This window comes from Aythya marila (genome assembly GCF_965140915.1).
Source record: "Aythya marila genome assembly, contig: HAP1_HAP1_SCAFFOLD_174, whole genome shotgun sequence".
Taxonomy (NCBI): Eukaryota; Metazoa; Chordata; class Aves; order Anseriformes; family Anatidae; genus Aythya; species Aythya marila.
Genome location: NW_028136870.1, coordinates 3,099 through 19,473, shown reverse-complemented (window position 1 = coordinate 19,473; position 16,375 = coordinate 3,099). Strand labels below are relative to the sequence as shown.

Here is a 16,375-nt window from a genome sequence, read left to right as displayed (position 1 = left end):
GGCTGCTCCTATGCAAATATATGCAAATGAGGCAGCGAGCACCCGCGGTACCAATGGGGAGGGGTAAAAATAATTGAGGGGTACCGCCCCCCCCCCACGGCCCAGGAGCTCGGGGTCCTGTGTCCCGACCCCAGTGACAAACACGGGCTGGAGTAAAACATTTTATTTCCTGCAGCCTCCAACCCCTGGGGGAGGCCGGGGGGACGCCCCCCAGCACCCAGTGTGGGGCGGGGGGGGGCCGCACAGAGCAGCCCCCACCCCCTCCTCACTGCTGGGCCAGCTTGGCCGCCTCCGCCTTGATGAGCGCGATCAGGTCCTGGTTGATGAGGAAGACGAAGCGCAGGCTGGCGATCTGCAGGGGGGGAGGCAGGGGGTGAGTGAGCCCCCCCCGAGACCCCTGAGCGTCCCCCCCGGGACCCCTGAGCCCCCCCCACTGACCTCCACCACCGAGTTGTTGTTGAGTTTCCACTTGTTGCCCCCGAGCACGGGCCGCCCGTCGATGTAGATGGGGCGCCGGCCCTCGTTGGCGATGAAGAAATCCCCGTTGTTCTTCAGTTTGATGACCCCTGGAGGGGGGCAGCAGCGTGTGAGGGGGGAGCACACCCAGAAACCCCCCCCCAAAAGCAGCCCGGCCCCGTTCCCACCTTGCTTGCGGGAGATCTTCCAGGCTGGGCCCTCCAGCGCCAGGTCCACGTCGATCTGGTTGTCCTTGGTGGCTCTGCCCAGCGTGATCTGGGGAGGGGGGAGCGAGGGGAGGCTGGGGGGGGGCTTCCGGGGGCTGGGGGGGGTTTCCCCTGGGGGGGTTTCCCCTGGGGGGGGGGCTCAGCCCCGCACTCACCTCCCGGGAGCGCATGAGGTAGCGCACCATGCGGCCCCGCAGCACGGCCAGCGTCTGGCTGTCGAAGTCCGGGGAGCTCATGCCTGGGGGAAAGAGGGGGAAGATTTGGGGGGGGGGGAAGCAGACGAATGGAAGGACGGACAGACAGATGGACGGACGGACAGACAGATGGAAAAACCGGCTGCTCCAAGCTCTCACCCGTGATGCTGTCGACCAGCACCTGCCACTTGTGCAGCTCCTGCTCCAGCTGCCGGATCTCCCGCTTCTGGCGCCGGTCGGCCACGGTCAGCTCTGGGGAGAGAGGGAGAAGGGAGCTGGGGGGGGGCACCTGACCCCCAACGACCCCCACCAACCCCCCCCAGAGCTCCCCGTGCTGATTTGGCCCCCCCCCCCAGCTAATATGGGCCACCCGGCAGCATGGCCAGGAGTGGGCTGCACTCACCGTGCTCCAGCACCTCATCCCGCACGTCCCTGCAGAAGACAAGAGGCAGGATCAGACACGGCCCCCCCCCAGCACCCCTGCACCCCCCCAGCACCCTCCTCTGCCCCCCAGGACCCCCCCAAACCTCACTTCAGCTTGCTGTCATCCAGCATGTCCTCAGCGTCCGAGAAGTTGAGCACTTGGTCCCCTTTGGGCAGCGGCTGTACTGGAAGGCACAGGAGGGGAGGGAGTGAGGGGGGCAGAGGTCGAGGGATTTTTGGGGGGTGTGGGGCACAGGGGGGGACACACGGGGCACGGGGGGGACGCGGGGCTCACCGGTCTGGTCGTCCAGCAGGTAGTACTGCTTCATGAGCTGCCAGTGCAGCTGCAGGGCCTTGGCCGTCCGCGAGGGGTAGAAGACGTCGGGGTGCTTGTGGAGGAGCTCCTGGAAGGTGTCGAGCGTGGGCTGGCTGCTCTGCAGGGGGGGACAAGGGACATGTGGCACCGAGGACGCCCCTGAAGAGGGGGAGATGCCAGCCTGGAGCCCCCCCAGCCCATAAGAAATCCCCCAGCCCTGCCGTCTCTTACCGATCCCACCTTGTTCAGCAGCTGCTCCTCGGCTTTGCTGAACAGCACCTTGCTCTGGATGGCGGCGATGGCCTCGGGGTGAAGCTGCCGCATGGCCTGGCAAGCCAGCCTTGGGGGGGGCGTGGGGGGCACAGAGTGAGAGCCCCTGCGGCCCCCGCTGCCCCCCCAGGCCCGGCCCCGTGCTCACTTGGAGATGATGGGGTCGTAGAGCAGCGCGTACCAGCGCTCCTGGATCTCCCGCAGGTTGAAGCGGCAGCTGAACTTCACGCCCAAGTGCACCGAGGTGAGGTCGTTGGTCTGGGAAAGCCCCCGGGTGAGGGCACGGCTCCGCCAGGGGCTGCAGAACCCCCCCCACGCCCCTCCACCGAGACCCCGGGGAGAGCCGGGGCCGTTACCTGCAGCACGGCGTTGATGAGCAGGAGGTCATCGGCAGGTTTCCAGCGGCCCAGGTCCTTCGTCACCTGCAGGGGCTGCTTGCTCTTCTTCATCCGCTTGGCGAGGCCGGGGGTCGGGACGGGGCTGGGCGCCACGGGGGCGGACACGGACTTGGAGACCTGGGCGGGCAGCGAGGGGCGTTGGGGGTCTCTCCACATACCCCCAGGTGCCCCGAAACGCCCCCCGCTGCTTCCTCACCTTCTTCTTCTCGCTGGAAGAGGGCTCGCTGCCCGAGCAGCGCCCCGGCTCCACGCCGCCGGCGCCCTTAGCCCGGCTGGAGGACTTGGCCAGGCTGCTCTCTACCAGCTCATCATCAAATTTCTTCCTCTTGATGAACCTGGAGGGCACGAGGCAGCTCTGGCTCTGCCACCCCGTCCCCTTCCCGGGGCTGGATCCAGCCCCGTGCCCCCCTGACCCCCCCCCCAGCCCCCCGGTACCCCGGTACCGTACCGTGAGGAGCTGCGGCGCTTCGGGATGGCGCCCGAGGCCTGGGCCAAGCCCCGTTTCTGCCCCGCCAGCGACTCCTCGTCCTCGGAGCGGCTCGCAGCGCCCGACGCCATCAGGTCGGGGGACAGCACCTCTGGGGGGGGCAGGGGGCGACGGTCCGCGGCTGGAACCGGGAACCGGACCGGGAGGGAACCGGGGGGGGAGCTCGGAGGGGCTCGGACCCGTTACAGGGGCTGGGGGGGGACCGGGGGAGACCGGGGAGGGGACAGGAGGTCTGGGGGGTCGGGGGGGTGGCGGGGGTGGATCGGGGGGGTGGGGGAGGACACGGGAGGGGCCGGGGGGGGGGTGGGGAACCGGGGAGGTGCCGGGGGGACCGGAGGAAACCGGGGAGGTCCCGGGGGGGGGCTCGGAGGGGCTCGGACCCGTTATAGAAGCCGGGAAGGGACCGGGGGGGGACACGCGAGGTCCTGGAGGGGGGGGCGGGGGGGTCCTGAGGGGAACCGGGGAGGTCCCGGGGAGCACCGGAGGGAACCGGAGGGGACCGGGGGATCCTGGGGGGGCCAAGCGGGGTCCCGGGGGGATCCCGAGGGGATGAGGGGGTGCGAAGGGCACGGGGGGGCACCCGCGGGACCCCTCGGGCCGCGGCCCGGCCCCGCTCTCACCATCCCCGGGAGCGGCGGCGGCTCCGCGACGGCCTCGGCCTGGGCGCCTCCATGGACGGGCCGCTTCCGGGTGGCGGCGGAAGCGGTTCTGACGTCAGCCCAAAGGCCGCGCGTGTCGCCAGCCCGGCGCCATCTTGGGTCAGGGCGCCGCCATCTTGCTTGAGGGCAGGGCCGCGCCCCTGCTTTCCCCGAGGCGCTGTTGCCGATGGGGCCAACCTTGGGGGTACGGGGACAGGCCCGGGGACATGGCCACAGGGCCCCCGGTGTCCCCACAATGAGGGCTCCGCGCGGCCACGGCAGATGACACGGCCGCACCCATCATGGCCGCTCCCAGAGCCCGCCGCCACACCCATCATGGCGGCGCCCACCCGGGCCGCTCCCCCGCCACACCCATCATGGCCGCTCCCAGCAGCCACATCCATCATGGCGGCGCCCACCAGAGCCACCCCCAACATGGCAGCGCTGCCCCCCCCCCCACCCCCCCGCAGCCCGGGACCCCCCCGGCTCCTCCCCGCTCCCCGCTGGGACCTGGGACCCCCGAACCCCGTCGGGAGGACCCGGGGGGGGCTCGAAGGGACGACACGGGGCGGGGTCGGGGGGGGCTGCTCCGTTTATTGGGTGGCACCGGGCGACGCTGGGCGCTGGGCAGGCCCCGGGGGCAGGGGCGGCCTCGTAGGAGGGGGCGCTGAGGGGTCCGGCTGGGCCCAGGGGGCTGAGGGGTCCTGGGGAGGTGGCAGCCCCTTGGGGACACGCCAGCCCTTGGGGACAAGCCAACCCCCTGGGGACAAGCTATTCCTTGGGGACACGCCAGCCCCCTGGGGATGAGCCATCCCTTGGGGACAAGCCAACCCTCCGGGGACAAGTTATTCCTCTGGGGACACGCCAGCCCCTTGGGGACAAGCCAGCTTTTTGGGGACAAGCCAACCCTCTGGGATAAGCCAACCCCCTGGGGACATGCCAGCCCTTTGGGGATGAACCATCCTTCTGGGGACACGCCATCCCCCTGGGATAAGCCAACCCTCTGGGGACGAGCCATCCCCTAGGGACAAGCCAGCCCCTCATAGGATGGGGCCATCCCTGTAGGGCCAAGCTGTCCCCTTGGGGACAATCCATCCCCCTGGGGACAAGAGACAGCCTACAGCAGAGCCATCCCCGGGGCCCCTGTCCCACTGCGAGCAGTTCTGGGTGTGCCTGGCCGAGCGCTGGCACACACACGCGTGTCCCCACGTGTTGCCAGAGGGTCCTTCCCTGGGGCACGGCCAGCAGGGCCGGGGGGGGGCTCCGTGTCCCGCGTCCCCCCGCTGGGGTCGGCAGCCCCAGGGCTACGCCGAGCTGGGGGTGACGTGCCCGTCGCTGGCCTCGCTCCAGTTCACGGCCCACTCCTTCCTCTGGATGGTGCCCATCTTCTCCTCGCGGTACTGCTGCCGCTCCTCCCGCGGGATCTTCACGGCGTGGTACTGCGGCACGGCCGGCGGCGCGTAGCGTGCCCGGCGGAAGAAACCGAGCTGCGGGGAGCAGGGGGTCAGCCCCAGGGGCTGGGGGCAGCCTCGGGGGGCTCAGCCCCACCGGGCGGCACGGGCAGGCAGGCGGGATCGGGTCCGGCTCCACATTCTCACAGCTCTGTGCTTCCCCCAGATGTCACCATGGGGGCATGCACGTTGCAGCGGCGCTGCAAACCCTCGCACGTCTGCGTGCCAGCACGGCACGGGCTGGCTCAGCACTGCAAACCCTGGCACGGCCATGCACCAGCAGCACCGCAGGCTCCTGCCCTGCCACCCCGCCGCTGCAAACCTTCATTTGGTGCTGCAAACCCTGGCACAGCCACACGCCAGCCCTGCAAATCCTCGCACACTCGTGCACCAGCACAACAAACCTTGGCACAACCACGCACCAGCACTGCAAACCCACACACACTCATGCAGCAGCGCTGCAAACCCTCGCACAACCACGCACCAGCACTGCAAACCCTCGCTCCCTGCTGCCCTGACACTGCAAACCCTCTTTCTGCCCGCCCCACTGCTTCAAACCCTCGCACAGCTGCATGCAGACACCGCAAGCCCTCATCCCTCCGCCTGGGCACACTGCACTCCTTCGCACACCCGTGCAGGGGGGGCTGTGCGCCCGTGCGCACCCGTGCTGGCTGCTGCCGGCCCGGGGAGCCGGCCCCGCGTTACCGCTGGCCCTCCAGAGCCTGCTTGTCCGCCTCGGAGGGCTGCAGCCTCCGGCGGGCCCGGTAATAATTAGTGGTGTAGCGGGAGGTTTGGCTGCTCCGCTTGAAGAAGCCGCACTGGGGAGGAAGTGAGAAGGTGAGGCTGGGCACGGCACAGCACGGCACTGGTCATGGCATGGCGTGGCACAGCAGTGCCCTGACACCACGGCACAGCATGGCACGGCGTAGCAGTGGCCCAGCAGCACGGCGTGGCATGGCACGGTACCAGTAGCATGGCACGGCCAGGGTTGTCCAGCATGGCACAGCACCCTCAGAGCACCCCGTGCCACAGGGAGGGGACACGTCCTGCCGCAGGGACCCCGTCCCCCTCGCTCACCTTCCAGAGGATGAAGACCAGCAGGGCCAGGACGAGGATGCCGGCCAGCACGGCCAGGAAGATGACCCACCAGGGCACGCCGCCGGCCACCGCCACGCCGGGGTCCAAGTAGATGGTGACGGGGATCTGGGGGCGGCAGCGTGGGTCAGGGGGTGGCGGGGAGGGCGCCGGGTGCCGGGGGCGTGGGGTCAGACCTGCGTGGAGGCGTCCTTCAGCACCAGGTTCTTGATGGAGGAGGTCACCGAGACGCTGGCGCGCACGATCAGCTCCACCGAGGTGACGGCCAGGAACTCCTGCAGCGGGGGCACCACGGGGCAGGGCTTGTCCTTGTCCCCGTCCCCGTCCCCTGTCCCCGTTCCCTTTTTACCTCCAGGAAGGTGCTGTTCCAGAGCCGCCCGCGGGCGGTGAGCACGGCGGCGCGCTCGAAGCTGTGCAGTGGGCAGCGGAACGCCAGGCAGCGCGCGGTGCCCTGGGCACAGTCCTGGGGGGACACGGGGGGGTCACAGCGTGGCCACGCACCCCAGGACCACCCCAGGACTAGGAGCACCCCATAAACATGAGCACCCCGATAGCAGGAACACCCCAGCCCCGCTCACCAGTGTCACGTTCTTTTTCCTTTCTGCGGGCGCTGGCACCCGCCAGGACCCCGCGGCGGGCGCTTCGGTGAGCTCAGTGTCCCCTGGCGGCTCCTGGGGGACAAAGGGCTGGCATGGAGAGGGGACAGCCCCCCCTGCGCCCACCGTCCCACTCCACCCCCCCGCCGTACCAGGGCCAGCAGCAGCGGGTTGGCAGCGGGGCTGCAGGACGCCCGCGGCCCCGGTGCCGCCGCCAGCTCCAGCTGCAGCGGGTACAGCAGCCACTTCCCATTGCTGATCTCGTGGGGCCACTGCAGCGTGAGGAAGGCCGAGCCCAGCGTCTTCAGCGACTGGCCCCGGTTGGAGACCTGCAGGGGATGGGGTGTGAATGGGAGCCGGGGGGGGGGGGTGGTCGGGGGGCACGGCTGAAACCCACCCCAAAGCCCCCCAGACTCACCGTCACCTCGAAGCGCACAGCGCTGCCCACTTGGCTCTCCCGCCGCACCGCGCTCTCGCCCCGCACCACCCCGCCGAAAAAGAGCCGGGGGGGCACGGCCACGCTGCGGGGACACAGTGGGGGGGCTCAGGGGGATGTGGAGAGGAGGGGGGGGCCCCCCAGCCCCCACCCCGCTGCCACTCACCCCGTCACCGAGAGAGGCAGCTCGATGACCACGCGCGCCCGAGCCACCACCGGCTCCAGCCCCGGCTGCTCGCTGATCCTGGGGAAATTATGGGGGTCGTGGGGGGGGGGGGCATCGCTCTGAGACCCCCCCAAGCCACCGGCGGAGCCCCCGCCACCCTCCCCAGCTCACGTGGACAGGGCCAGCTCCACCGCCAGGTCCGTGGTCTGGAGGGTGATGCCCAGGGTGCTGAGGATGAGGTAGAAACGCACCTGGGGGCACAGGGCAAGGGTTGGGGCCGGGGGTCCCGGGGGGGGTTGTTGAGGGGTGGGGGGGGGGCTCAGGGAGCTGCGCCCACCTGGGCTCCGCGTTTCAGGGGGTTCCCCAGCTCGCACTCCACCTGCGAGCCGTTCTGGTTGGCGAGGCAAACCACCGGCTTGTCCTGGGGGCAGAGAGCGGGGACCTGCTGCGGGCACTCCCCATCCCCAAACCCCCGGAACCAAACCACCCCAAACCCCAGCACCTCTGGGACCAGCCCCATCCCAAACCTCAGCATCCCCAAGGACCAGACCCATCCGAAACCCCAGAAACTCTGAGACCAGCCCCATCCCAAACCCCAACACCTTCAGGACCAGCCCCGTCCCAAACCCCAGCACCTCTGGGACCAGCCCCGTCCCAAACCTGGGAACCATTGGGACCAGCCCCATCCCAAACCCCAGCCCCCCAAAACTCCCCCCGCATCCATCCCCATCCCACCCCCTCAGCACCCTCAGTCCCATCCCCATCCCTCTGCACCCCTGCGCCCCCCAGGTCCGTCCCCACGGCTCTGCACCCCCAAAGCCCCCCTCCCTCGCCCCCCCGCCCATCCCCTGCCGCACCGAGGGTGCCCGGCCGTCATAGGGGCGCACGGCGGAGTAGGGCAGCTCCTCGGGGAAGGTGGCGGTGAGCACGGCCTCGTGGGCATCATCCCCGTCCCGCTGCGGCTCCGCGGGGTCCGAGGGCAGGTTGGTGACGTGGATCTCCAGGGCCACGTCCTTCTGGTCGCTCATGGCGAAGATGGCAGTGCCGTCCTCACCCCTGGGGGGGGTTGGGGGGACAACAGCCCCCAGTGAGCCCCCGCCGGGCGTCCCCTCCAACCCTTTGGGGTGAGGATGTGTGGGGTGGGGGGGGGACGCCCACCTGGGCAGGGGCACGAAATCGGCGTCCCCCAGGCGGGCGCAGAACTGGAAGTGCAGCTGCAGGTTGCTCTGGCAGATTTTGTCGTCCCCACAGCCCTGCTTCAGAAAGTGAACCTGCGGGGGGGGGACAGGGGACACACACAGCAGGCTCGGGGACACCTCGAGGGTGGCAGAACCCCCCCCCCCAAAGCTGGCCCCGAGCGGGATGGCTCCTCACCTCGGTGCGCTGGCTGCTGGGCTGCTGGGGGCTGAGCACGGGGGACAGGGGGGGCAGGGTGGCCCCCCGGCTGTGCCGCGTCGCCCCCCGGTTGTGCCGTGTGGCCCCCCGGCTGTGCCGTGCCGCCCCGGCCCCCTGGATGCCGTAGGCGAGGGTGACGGCGATGGGGCGCAGCTTGTCACGGATACTGTCCTGGGGACAAGAGAGAGGGTGAGGGAGAGGGGGGACACGGGATGGGGACAGGGGGGGGGACAGGGATGGGGATGGGCTGGGAACAGGGATGGGGATGGGACAGGGATGGGACAGGGATAGGAAAAGGATGGGACAGGGACAAGGATAGGGACAGGGATGGCACAGGGATGGAACAGGGATGAGGATGGAATAAGGATGGCACAGGGATGAGGGTGGGCTGGGGACAGGGATGGGGACAGGGATAGGACAGGGATGGAGATGGGATGGGGACAGGGATGAGGATGAGATGGGGATGGCACAGGCGTGGGAACAGGGACAGGGATGGGATGGAGACGGCACAGGGATGGAACAAAGACGGGGACAGGGATGGGGAAGAGGACAGGGGTGGGACAGAGTTGGCACAGGGATGAGGACAGGGAAGGGAAAGGGACAAGGATGGGGACAGGAGTGGGATAGGGATGGAGACAGGTTTGTGAATGGGATGGATTTGGTGACGAGGATGGGGACAGGGACAGGGACAGGATGGGGATGAGGACAGGGACGGGGATGGGGACGGGGACGGGGACAAGGAGCCACCTGGAGCTGGAAGGTGGCTTTGACGCAGGCGCGGGCGTGCTGCCGGGGCAGCTCCACGGTGTCGGACAACTGGTGCTCGGGGTCCGAGGGACGGCGGCCGAGGAAGGCGACGCGGGGGGCATGGCCCAGCCGCCGCCGCTCCGTGTCGGCGTCGAACACGTACTCCAGCACTGGGGGCAGAGGGACGGGGCCGTGCCGGGGTCCCCATCACCCCACAGGGGTCCCATCCCCTCTGTGGGGGACACGCAGCCCCCCAGGACCCCCCCAGCCACCCGTCCCCACTCACCGAGGCGGGGGCTGTAGCTGGCCGGGCTGGCCGTGTAGCTGAAGCAGGCTCGGATGTCCACACTATAGGGCCGTGGGGCAGAAGTGGGGTGAGACGGGGGGGCCCCAACACCCCCCTCGCCCCCTCCCCGGCCACATGGCACCCACCAGACGCCCTCCTGGTGCTGGCAGTTGCTCTGCTCCAGGTCGATGTTGGGGGGAACGAGGGAGACGTTCCTGGAGACGTGCACCACGGGGCGAGCCCTGCGGGGTGGGGGGAGCACGGTGGTGTCGGGATGGGACCCACTGGGGGCACCCCCACCGTGAGCAGCCCCTGCATGGGACCCCCCGGCTGTGCCGAGGGATGGGGGGAGCCTGAGGTGGGGGAGTAGGGGGAGCTGGGGATGGGGGGTGATGCTTAGGGACAGGGGATGCTGTGGGTTAGGGGATGCGCAGGGATGGGGGATGCTTGGGGTTACGGGGTGCTTGGGATCAGGGGATGGTTGGGGTTACATGATGCTTGGGGTTAGGGGTTCCTTGGGGTTCGGGGATGTGCAGGGATAGGGGATGCTTGGGGTTAGGGGATCCTTGGGGTTAGGGGATGTGCATGGATGGGGGATGCTCAGGGTTATGGGGTGCTTGGGATTGGGGGATGCTTGGGGTGAGGGCATGCTTGGGGTTAGGGGATCCTTGGGGTTTGGGGATGCACAGGTGTGGGGGATGCTCAGGGTTATGGGGTGTTTAGGATCAGGTGATGCTTGGGGTTAGGGGATGCTTGGCGTTAGGGGATGCACAAGGATGGGGGATGTTTGGGGTTAGGGGACCCTTGGGGTTAGGGGATGCTTGGGGTTAGGGGATGTGCATAGATGGGGGATGCTCAGGGTTATGGGGTCCTTGGGATCAGGGGATGCTCAGGGTCAGGGTATACTTGGAGTTAGGGGATGCTTAGGTTTATGGGATGATCGGGATCAGGAGTTGCTCAGGGACAGGGAATGCTCTGGGATAGGGGCTGTTTGGGATCAGGGGCTGCTTGGGGATTTGGGTGCCCTGTTTGGGGCTGGGGGTGCCTGTGGCGGGCGCTCACCTGTACAGCACCACGGTGTCAGAGAGGGAGCCCACGAGCAGGTCGGGGTAGAGGTTCCCATCCACATCCAGCCCCCCCGAGAGCGCGTACCCGAAGGCCGTCACCCCCACGCCCTCCCCATCCAGGACCTGGGGACAAGGACGGCTGTGAGGCTGGGAACCGGCAGCGGGGGACACCGGGGAACTTCCCCCCCCCTCTGACCCCAATCCCTCACCTGCGCCGGCTTGGCCACGATGCCCAAGTTGCTGCCGTGATAGATGTAAACCTTGCCAGCACCATCAAAGGGGGCTCCCACAGCCAGATCTGGGGGGGAAGAAGCGGTGAGGGGGGGGACGCAGCAGCACCCGGGGACCCCAGAGCCCCCCCCTGAAGCGCCCCTCACCCTCGAAGCCGTCTTGGTTGAGGTCCCCGGCAGCGCCCAGGGCGATGCCGAACATGGAGCCGCGGGTGCCGTTGAGGCGCAGGGGGGCGGCGGCGTCCCAGTGCCCCGCCGGGTTGATGTAGACGTAGGCGGCCCCCCCGATCTCCTCCTTGCGCTCGAAGAAGTGGGGGGCCCCCACCACCAGGTCCATCCAGCTGCGGGCACGGCCACCGCGTCACCCCGTTCTTGGGGCCACCGCGCACGGCGGCACCGCGGATCCCCGGCACCGTGGGCACCGTGGGCACCGTGGGTGCCCCCCACCCCTTTAGTGCCCCCCCCCACCAGCCTCACCCATCGCTGTTGAGGTCCAGCACGGCCAGGGCGTAGCCGAAGGCGGAGGTGAGCTGCTCCCCCCGAAGCACGGCCTCGGGCACCAGGCGCTGGGCGCTGTCGCGGCGCAGGATGAGCACGGCGCCCGTGTGGTTGGCGCGGGGGGCACCGCTCACGAAGCTCAGCTCCTGCCGCCGCGTCAGGCCCGCGCCCGAGTCCACCGAGAAACCTGCGGGTGGGGGCGTTTTTTTGTCCTTTTTTATTATTTTTTGGGCTTGGGGGGGGTTGATTTGTACCCGGCCCCCATCGCCGTGCCCCGCCCGGTGCCCTCCGTCCGTCTCCGTCTCTCTCTCTCTGCTCGGTTCCCCTGCGTGGCTGGGGGCTCTGGTGCTTTGGGGTGGGGGGCACGGGGATGGGGATGGGGTTTGGGGGGGGTCCTGCTCGGCTCGTGCCTCAGTTTCCCTGCTCTGTGCTCCATATGGTCTGTACTTGTGGGGAGGGTGTGGCAGAGGTGGGGGGTCCTGGGTCCTCTTCCATGGTGAAGATGGTGAGGGGGGGGTGAGGACCAGCCCCCTCCCTTCCCCGCATGGCCAGAAGGGAAGATTTTGGGCAGAGAAAGGAAGATTTTGGGGGCAGAGCAGCAAGACCTGGAGCGCCCAGATCTCCCTCCCCAGCGGATGCAGAGCCCCCAGGGCCTTGGGGACCCCCCCACCCCCAGCCTCATGCAGCAGTGAAGGCACCAGACCCCCCCCAGCAGCACAGCCCAGCCCGTGCCCAGCCCCCCCAGCCCTGCCACAGCCCCCCCAGCCCCCAGGCACCCAGCAGGATGCAGCCCCCATGCACCCCCCATGCACCCCCCCCCCCCCATGCAGAAACATCACCGGAGGGAAAAGCACAAGGACCTGGGGTGCGGGGGGGCCACGCCAGGCTCAGCACTCAGGTGGGACCCCCTGGAATCCCCCCCCACACCCAGTGTCCCCCCCCCCAAGCCTGGCGGTGCCCCCACCACAACCCCGGCACAGCGACAGGACACACGACCACAGTCAGGGCATGGGGATGGGGGGGAGCTGGGGGGGGGGCACAGGCACCGCACGGACCCCAAAGGGTCCCGGGGGCTTTGGGGGGGGGGGTGGCACGGGGCAGGGGGGCAGGTCACAGCCACGCGTGTGTTGGGTTGGGTGTGCAAGGGGCTGTGTGTGCACGCCTGGGTGTGCAAGGGGGGGGTGCAAGAGGCGGGGGGGTGCAAAGCGAGCTGGGTGTGTGCACACGCGTGTGTCTGCGTGTGTCTGCGTGTGTCTGCGTGTGTCTGCGTGTGTCTGCGTGTGCCCAGAGGCTGCAGCAGCTCCGCTCTCCTCTGCTCTGCACAGACACGAGGGGGGGGGACACCGACACGACACGGCTCCGGGGAGGTGGCACACGGGGAGGAAGGGGGGGGGGGTGGCTCCAAAGGAGGGTGGCACACGGGGCCGCGGCGGCGCCGCGTACGAACCCAAGTAGCTATTCTGGGGCACGTCGCCGGCCGCGCCGGGCACCTTCTCGTTGGGGTCGGGGCTTTTGTAGACCAGCTGGTCGGGGTCTGAGCTATCAACGTTTGTCACAAACAACAAACCTGCGCCCGGCGGGCCGAGAGAGAAAGAGAGGAGGGGGTCAGGGAGGGCGCCGGGGTCGGGGCAGGCTGGAGCCGGGCTGGGGGGGAGGACCGGGGGGCTCCCCACGCCGCGCCGGGCTCCGCCGTGCCCGTACCCAGGTAGCTGTTGGCGGGCACGGGGATGAGCGAGGGGTCCTGGTCCTTCTCGCCCCCCGCTTCGTAGGGGCCGTCGTCGTAGCGCAGCGGGTCGAGGGAGCTCTGGTTAAGCAGCTCCACGCGCAGGTTCCCTGCCAAACCGAGGAGGGGTCAGAGGGGCTGGGGGACCCTCCCGGGGGGGGGGGGACCCTCCCGGGGACCGTCCTGCTGCACCGGGGACAAGAGGGGCGCTGGAGATGTTGGCTGCCCCGCGGCGCTGCGAGCACGGGGGGGGTCCTGTCCCCATGGGGCATCCCAAAGCACGGGCACGCGGCCGTGAGCACGCACACAGCCCCACGGCTCACCCAGCACCCACACGTGCACCCCACACACACGCGTGTGCACCCACAGCACACACACGCTCACCAGCACGTGTGTGCAAACCCAACCCACGTGGACACGCACCCGGCTCGCGCCCATCGCTGCGCTCGCACCCACCCGCACGTCCCCCCCCGGGGCGCCTGCCCACGCTCACCCTTCCAGTTGTAGGTGCCGGGGGCCCCGAAGAGGATGTAGTGCTGGTCGGGGCTGAAGGCGGCGGCCAGGCCCTGCTGGCAGAAGCCGAAGCGGTCGTGGCCCTGCGGCCGCCCCTCGCAGAACTTCCACTCGCCGCCGTCCAGCTCGTCGCGCACCCGCAGGTCCTGGCTCAGCACGAAGCAGCGCCCGATCACGTCCCGCGTCTCCAGGGGCTGCCGCACCCGGTTCCGCGCCTCGTACAGGTGGGCGCAGGTCTGCGAGCAGGGGGGGGCGTCAGGAGGCACCCCCGACACCTCTCTGCTCCCCACCGGTGTCCCCCACGTCCCCCCCCGCCGGGTGCTCACCACGATCTTGCCGCCGGCGCCCTGGCTCTTCACGCTCACCCCCAGCCACTGGTTCTCTTTGCTCTCTCTCTGCAGGTCAACTGGGAGGGTTTGGGGTGGGGGGGCAGCGTCAGCACCGTCATCCCCGTCCCCCCCATCCCCTCTGCCCCCTGCGTGGGGGGGGGGGCCGAGCACCTCACCTCCCTCGTCGATGGGCACCCGCCAGCAGTCGGAGAGCTCGGGGGTCAGCGGGCAGGCGAAGAGCCCCCCGGTGCGGTTGGCGGCTTGGCTGGGCAGCGCCGGCGCCAGGGGGGCCCCCACCAGCAGCCTGTAGGGACGGGGAGCCCCCCATCAGGGCATGGGCGTGTGGATATGTATCCCCCCCCCCCTCCCAGCACTGCCAGCTTTGCACGCTCGCCCCCCCCAAGCCCCCCTCGCCGCGGCCCCCTGCCCGCCGCCCCCGCGCAGCTGTCCCTGCGCTCCCACCCCGATTTCACGGCTGCAGGCACCGCGTGTGCCCAGCTCGGTGCCACGGCCCCAGCACGGCTCTTCCCAGGCCTTGGAGCACCCCGGACCCCCCTGGCCCCATCCCCCTGACCCCCCCCCAACCCCCCCATGTCCCGTGGGGAGGGGTCTCAGCCCCGTCCCGCTGTGTCCTGAGGAGCGCGGAGGTGGCGGCTCCCCTGTGACCATGGGGCACCCCCCCGGCCTGTCCCCAGGGGATGGTGGCCTCAAGACACAAAGGAGCCCCGGGAGGGGACGGAGAGGCAGAGCTGGTAAAAATAAACTGGAATTCACTCAAAATAACTCGGCAGCAACATGCCCAAAAAAGGAGGGAGCCAGGAGCAGGCACGGGCGCGTCCCCCCAACCCGGGCAGTGCCCGGTGTGCCCGGGCCAAGGCTCCAAGTAAGGAGCTCGGGGCTGAGGCTGCCCCGGGGAGATGCTGGGGCTGGGGGGACCGGAGGGGACGAGCAGGGGGACACCAGTGCCGGTGCCATGGCCAGTGCCGTGCCCGTGCTGTGCCCAGTGCCTGGTACCATGCCCAGTGCCCGGTGCCATGCCCGGTGCCACGCATGGTGCCGTGCCCGTGCTGTGCCCAGTGCCATGCCCAGTTCCCGGTGCCGGTGCTCCGTGCCCGGTTCCCGGTGCCATGCCCGGTTCCCAGTGCTGGTGCCATGCCCGGTTCCCGGTGCTGTGCCCAGTGCCCAGCTCCCGGTGCCAGTGCCATGCCCGGTTCCTGGTGCTGTGCCTGGCACCCAGTGCCAGTGCCGTGCCCAGTTCCCAGTGCCGTGCCCGGTTCCCGGTGCCGTTCCCAGTTCCCGGTGCTGGTGCCGTGCCCGGTTCCCGGTGCCGCGGAGCACCGCACGATGCCAGCAGCTCCACAAGCACCTGCCGGGAGCTCGGCCACCGGGCAGGGCGCACGGAGGGCCCGGCGGCGCCAGGAATGTCGAGAGGGCGGCAGCGGGGGCCGGGCGGCTCCCACCGGCGCCACCGCGCTGGCGCCACCGGCCCCGACCGGGGGCGCACCGGGCGAGGGGTGGGGGGACAGCGGGACACCCAGGGGAGCTGCGGGACCCCCGGGGCTCCCCCCGCTCGGCTCCTCGCCTTCGTGCCCCCCCCCGGGGCCGGCGGCTCCCCTGGCACGCGGGTGGGCGTCCGGCGGCTCGGCACCGAGCAGGGCGCGGAGGCGGCGGGGACGGGGCTGGGGCTGGGGCTGGAGGGGGGGGTCCGGCGGCGGAACGCGCGTGTCCCCCCCACCCCATCCCCCCTCCCCAGCACCCCGGGGCTCCCTCCCAGCACCCCGCTTCCCTCCGAATGACCCCGGGGCTGCTGGAAGCGGGGATGGGGAAGGGGACCGGGGGGTCCCCGGGGCGCAATACCCCCCCCCCCCCCACCGGGGGCTCACCAGCTGGCCGGCTCGGGGCTGAGCTGCCGGTGCAGGGCCACCGAGAAACCGAAGAGGCTGCCCTTGGCGCCGTCCTTCAGCAGGGTGCTGCCCGCGTCCAGGTTGAAGGCGGCGCTGCCCAGCAGCGCCAGGCAAAGCCAGGGCAGCCACCGCGGCCCCGCCATGGCTCCCCGCTCCCCGCCGCTCCCCGCCGCTCCCCGCCGCTCCCGTCCGTTCCTCGCCGGCCGCTCCCCGCCGCTCCGGTCCGCCCCCCGCCCCTGCGGACCCGGCTGGCGGCCAGCGCGGCCCCCGCCCCGCGGCGAGTGACAGGCAAAGCCGGAGGGGGGGGGGACACACACACGGCACGGGGACAGGGCTGGGACAGTGCCCGGTGGCACCGGGAGAGCGCGCGGGGGACGCGCCGCGGGGATGCTGCAGCAGCGGGAGGGCGCAACGGGGCGCACCGGGGGGGGGGCACAGCGCGGTGACACGGCGTGGGGACACTGCAGGGGGACACCGTGGGAACACCACACGGTGACACAGCTTGGGGACAGGGCTGGGACACTGCACGG

General features: G+C 70.4%; 2 protein-coding genes across 6 annotated transcripts; both read right to left on the bottom strand.

Moving 5' to 3' along the window:
• Positions 1 to 148: 148 nt before the first annotated feature.
• LOC309891394 (microspherule protein 1) lies at positions 149 to 3,477 on the bottom strand. The gene is made up of 14 exons (XM_082785765.1): positions 3,392 to 3,477; positions 2,733 to 2,862; positions 2,481 to 2,619; positions 2,243 to 2,401; positions 2,035 to 2,144; positions 1,848 to 1,956; positions 1,596 to 1,734; positions 1,410 to 1,485; positions 1,281 to 1,309; positions 1,037 to 1,129; positions 839 to 921; positions 645 to 732; positions 439 to 566; positions 149 to 352 (listed from the first exon to the last, which is right to left on the bottom strand). Exons 2-14 carry the CDS (start codon positions 2,840 to 2,842, stop codon positions 266 to 268), a joined length of 1,350 nt encoding a protein of 449 aa, XP_082641891.1. The 5' UTR covers positions 2,843 to 2,862; positions 3,392 to 3,477; the 3' UTR covers positions 149 to 265.
• A 506-nt stretch (positions 3,478 to 3,983) lies between these two features.
• On the bottom strand, positions 3,984 to 16,012 carry LOC309891410 (integrin alpha-7-like). 5 transcript variants are annotated; one of them, XM_082785778.1, is made up of 26 exons: positions 15,825 to 16,012; positions 14,118 to 14,245; positions 13,939 to 14,018; positions 13,593 to 13,848; positions 13,078 to 13,209; positions 12,824 to 12,943; positions 11,356 to 11,563; positions 11,026 to 11,219; positions 10,858 to 10,946; positions 10,644 to 10,771; positions 9,728 to 9,823; positions 9,582 to 9,643; positions 9,296 to 9,465; positions 8,528 to 8,719; positions 8,312 to 8,424; positions 8,011 to 8,209; positions 7,491 to 7,574; positions 7,325 to 7,404; positions 7,154 to 7,231; positions 6,970 to 7,072; positions 6,704 to 6,880; positions 6,534 to 6,626; positions 6,305 to 6,418; positions 6,132 to 6,230; positions 5,938 to 6,063; positions 3,984 to 4,896 (listed from the first exon to the last, which is right to left on the bottom strand). In XM_082785778.1, the coding sequence occupies exons 1-26, from the start codon at positions 15,986 to 15,988 to the stop codon at positions 4,714 to 4,716; spliced, it is 3,468 nt and encodes a 1,155-aa protein (XP_082641904.1). In that variant the 5' UTR covers positions 15,989 to 16,012; the 3' UTR covers positions 3,984 to 4,713. The 5 variants fall into 5 exon arrangements, with proteins under 5 accessions (XP_082641904.1, XP_082641906.1, XP_082641907.1 ...); XM_082785780.1 differs by having other exon boundaries at positions 10,734 to 10,771; XM_082785779.1 differs by lacking the exon at positions 3,984 to 4,896 and adding an exon at positions 5,444 to 5,678.
• Between the last annotated feature and the right edge of the window lie 363 nt (positions 16,013 to 16,375).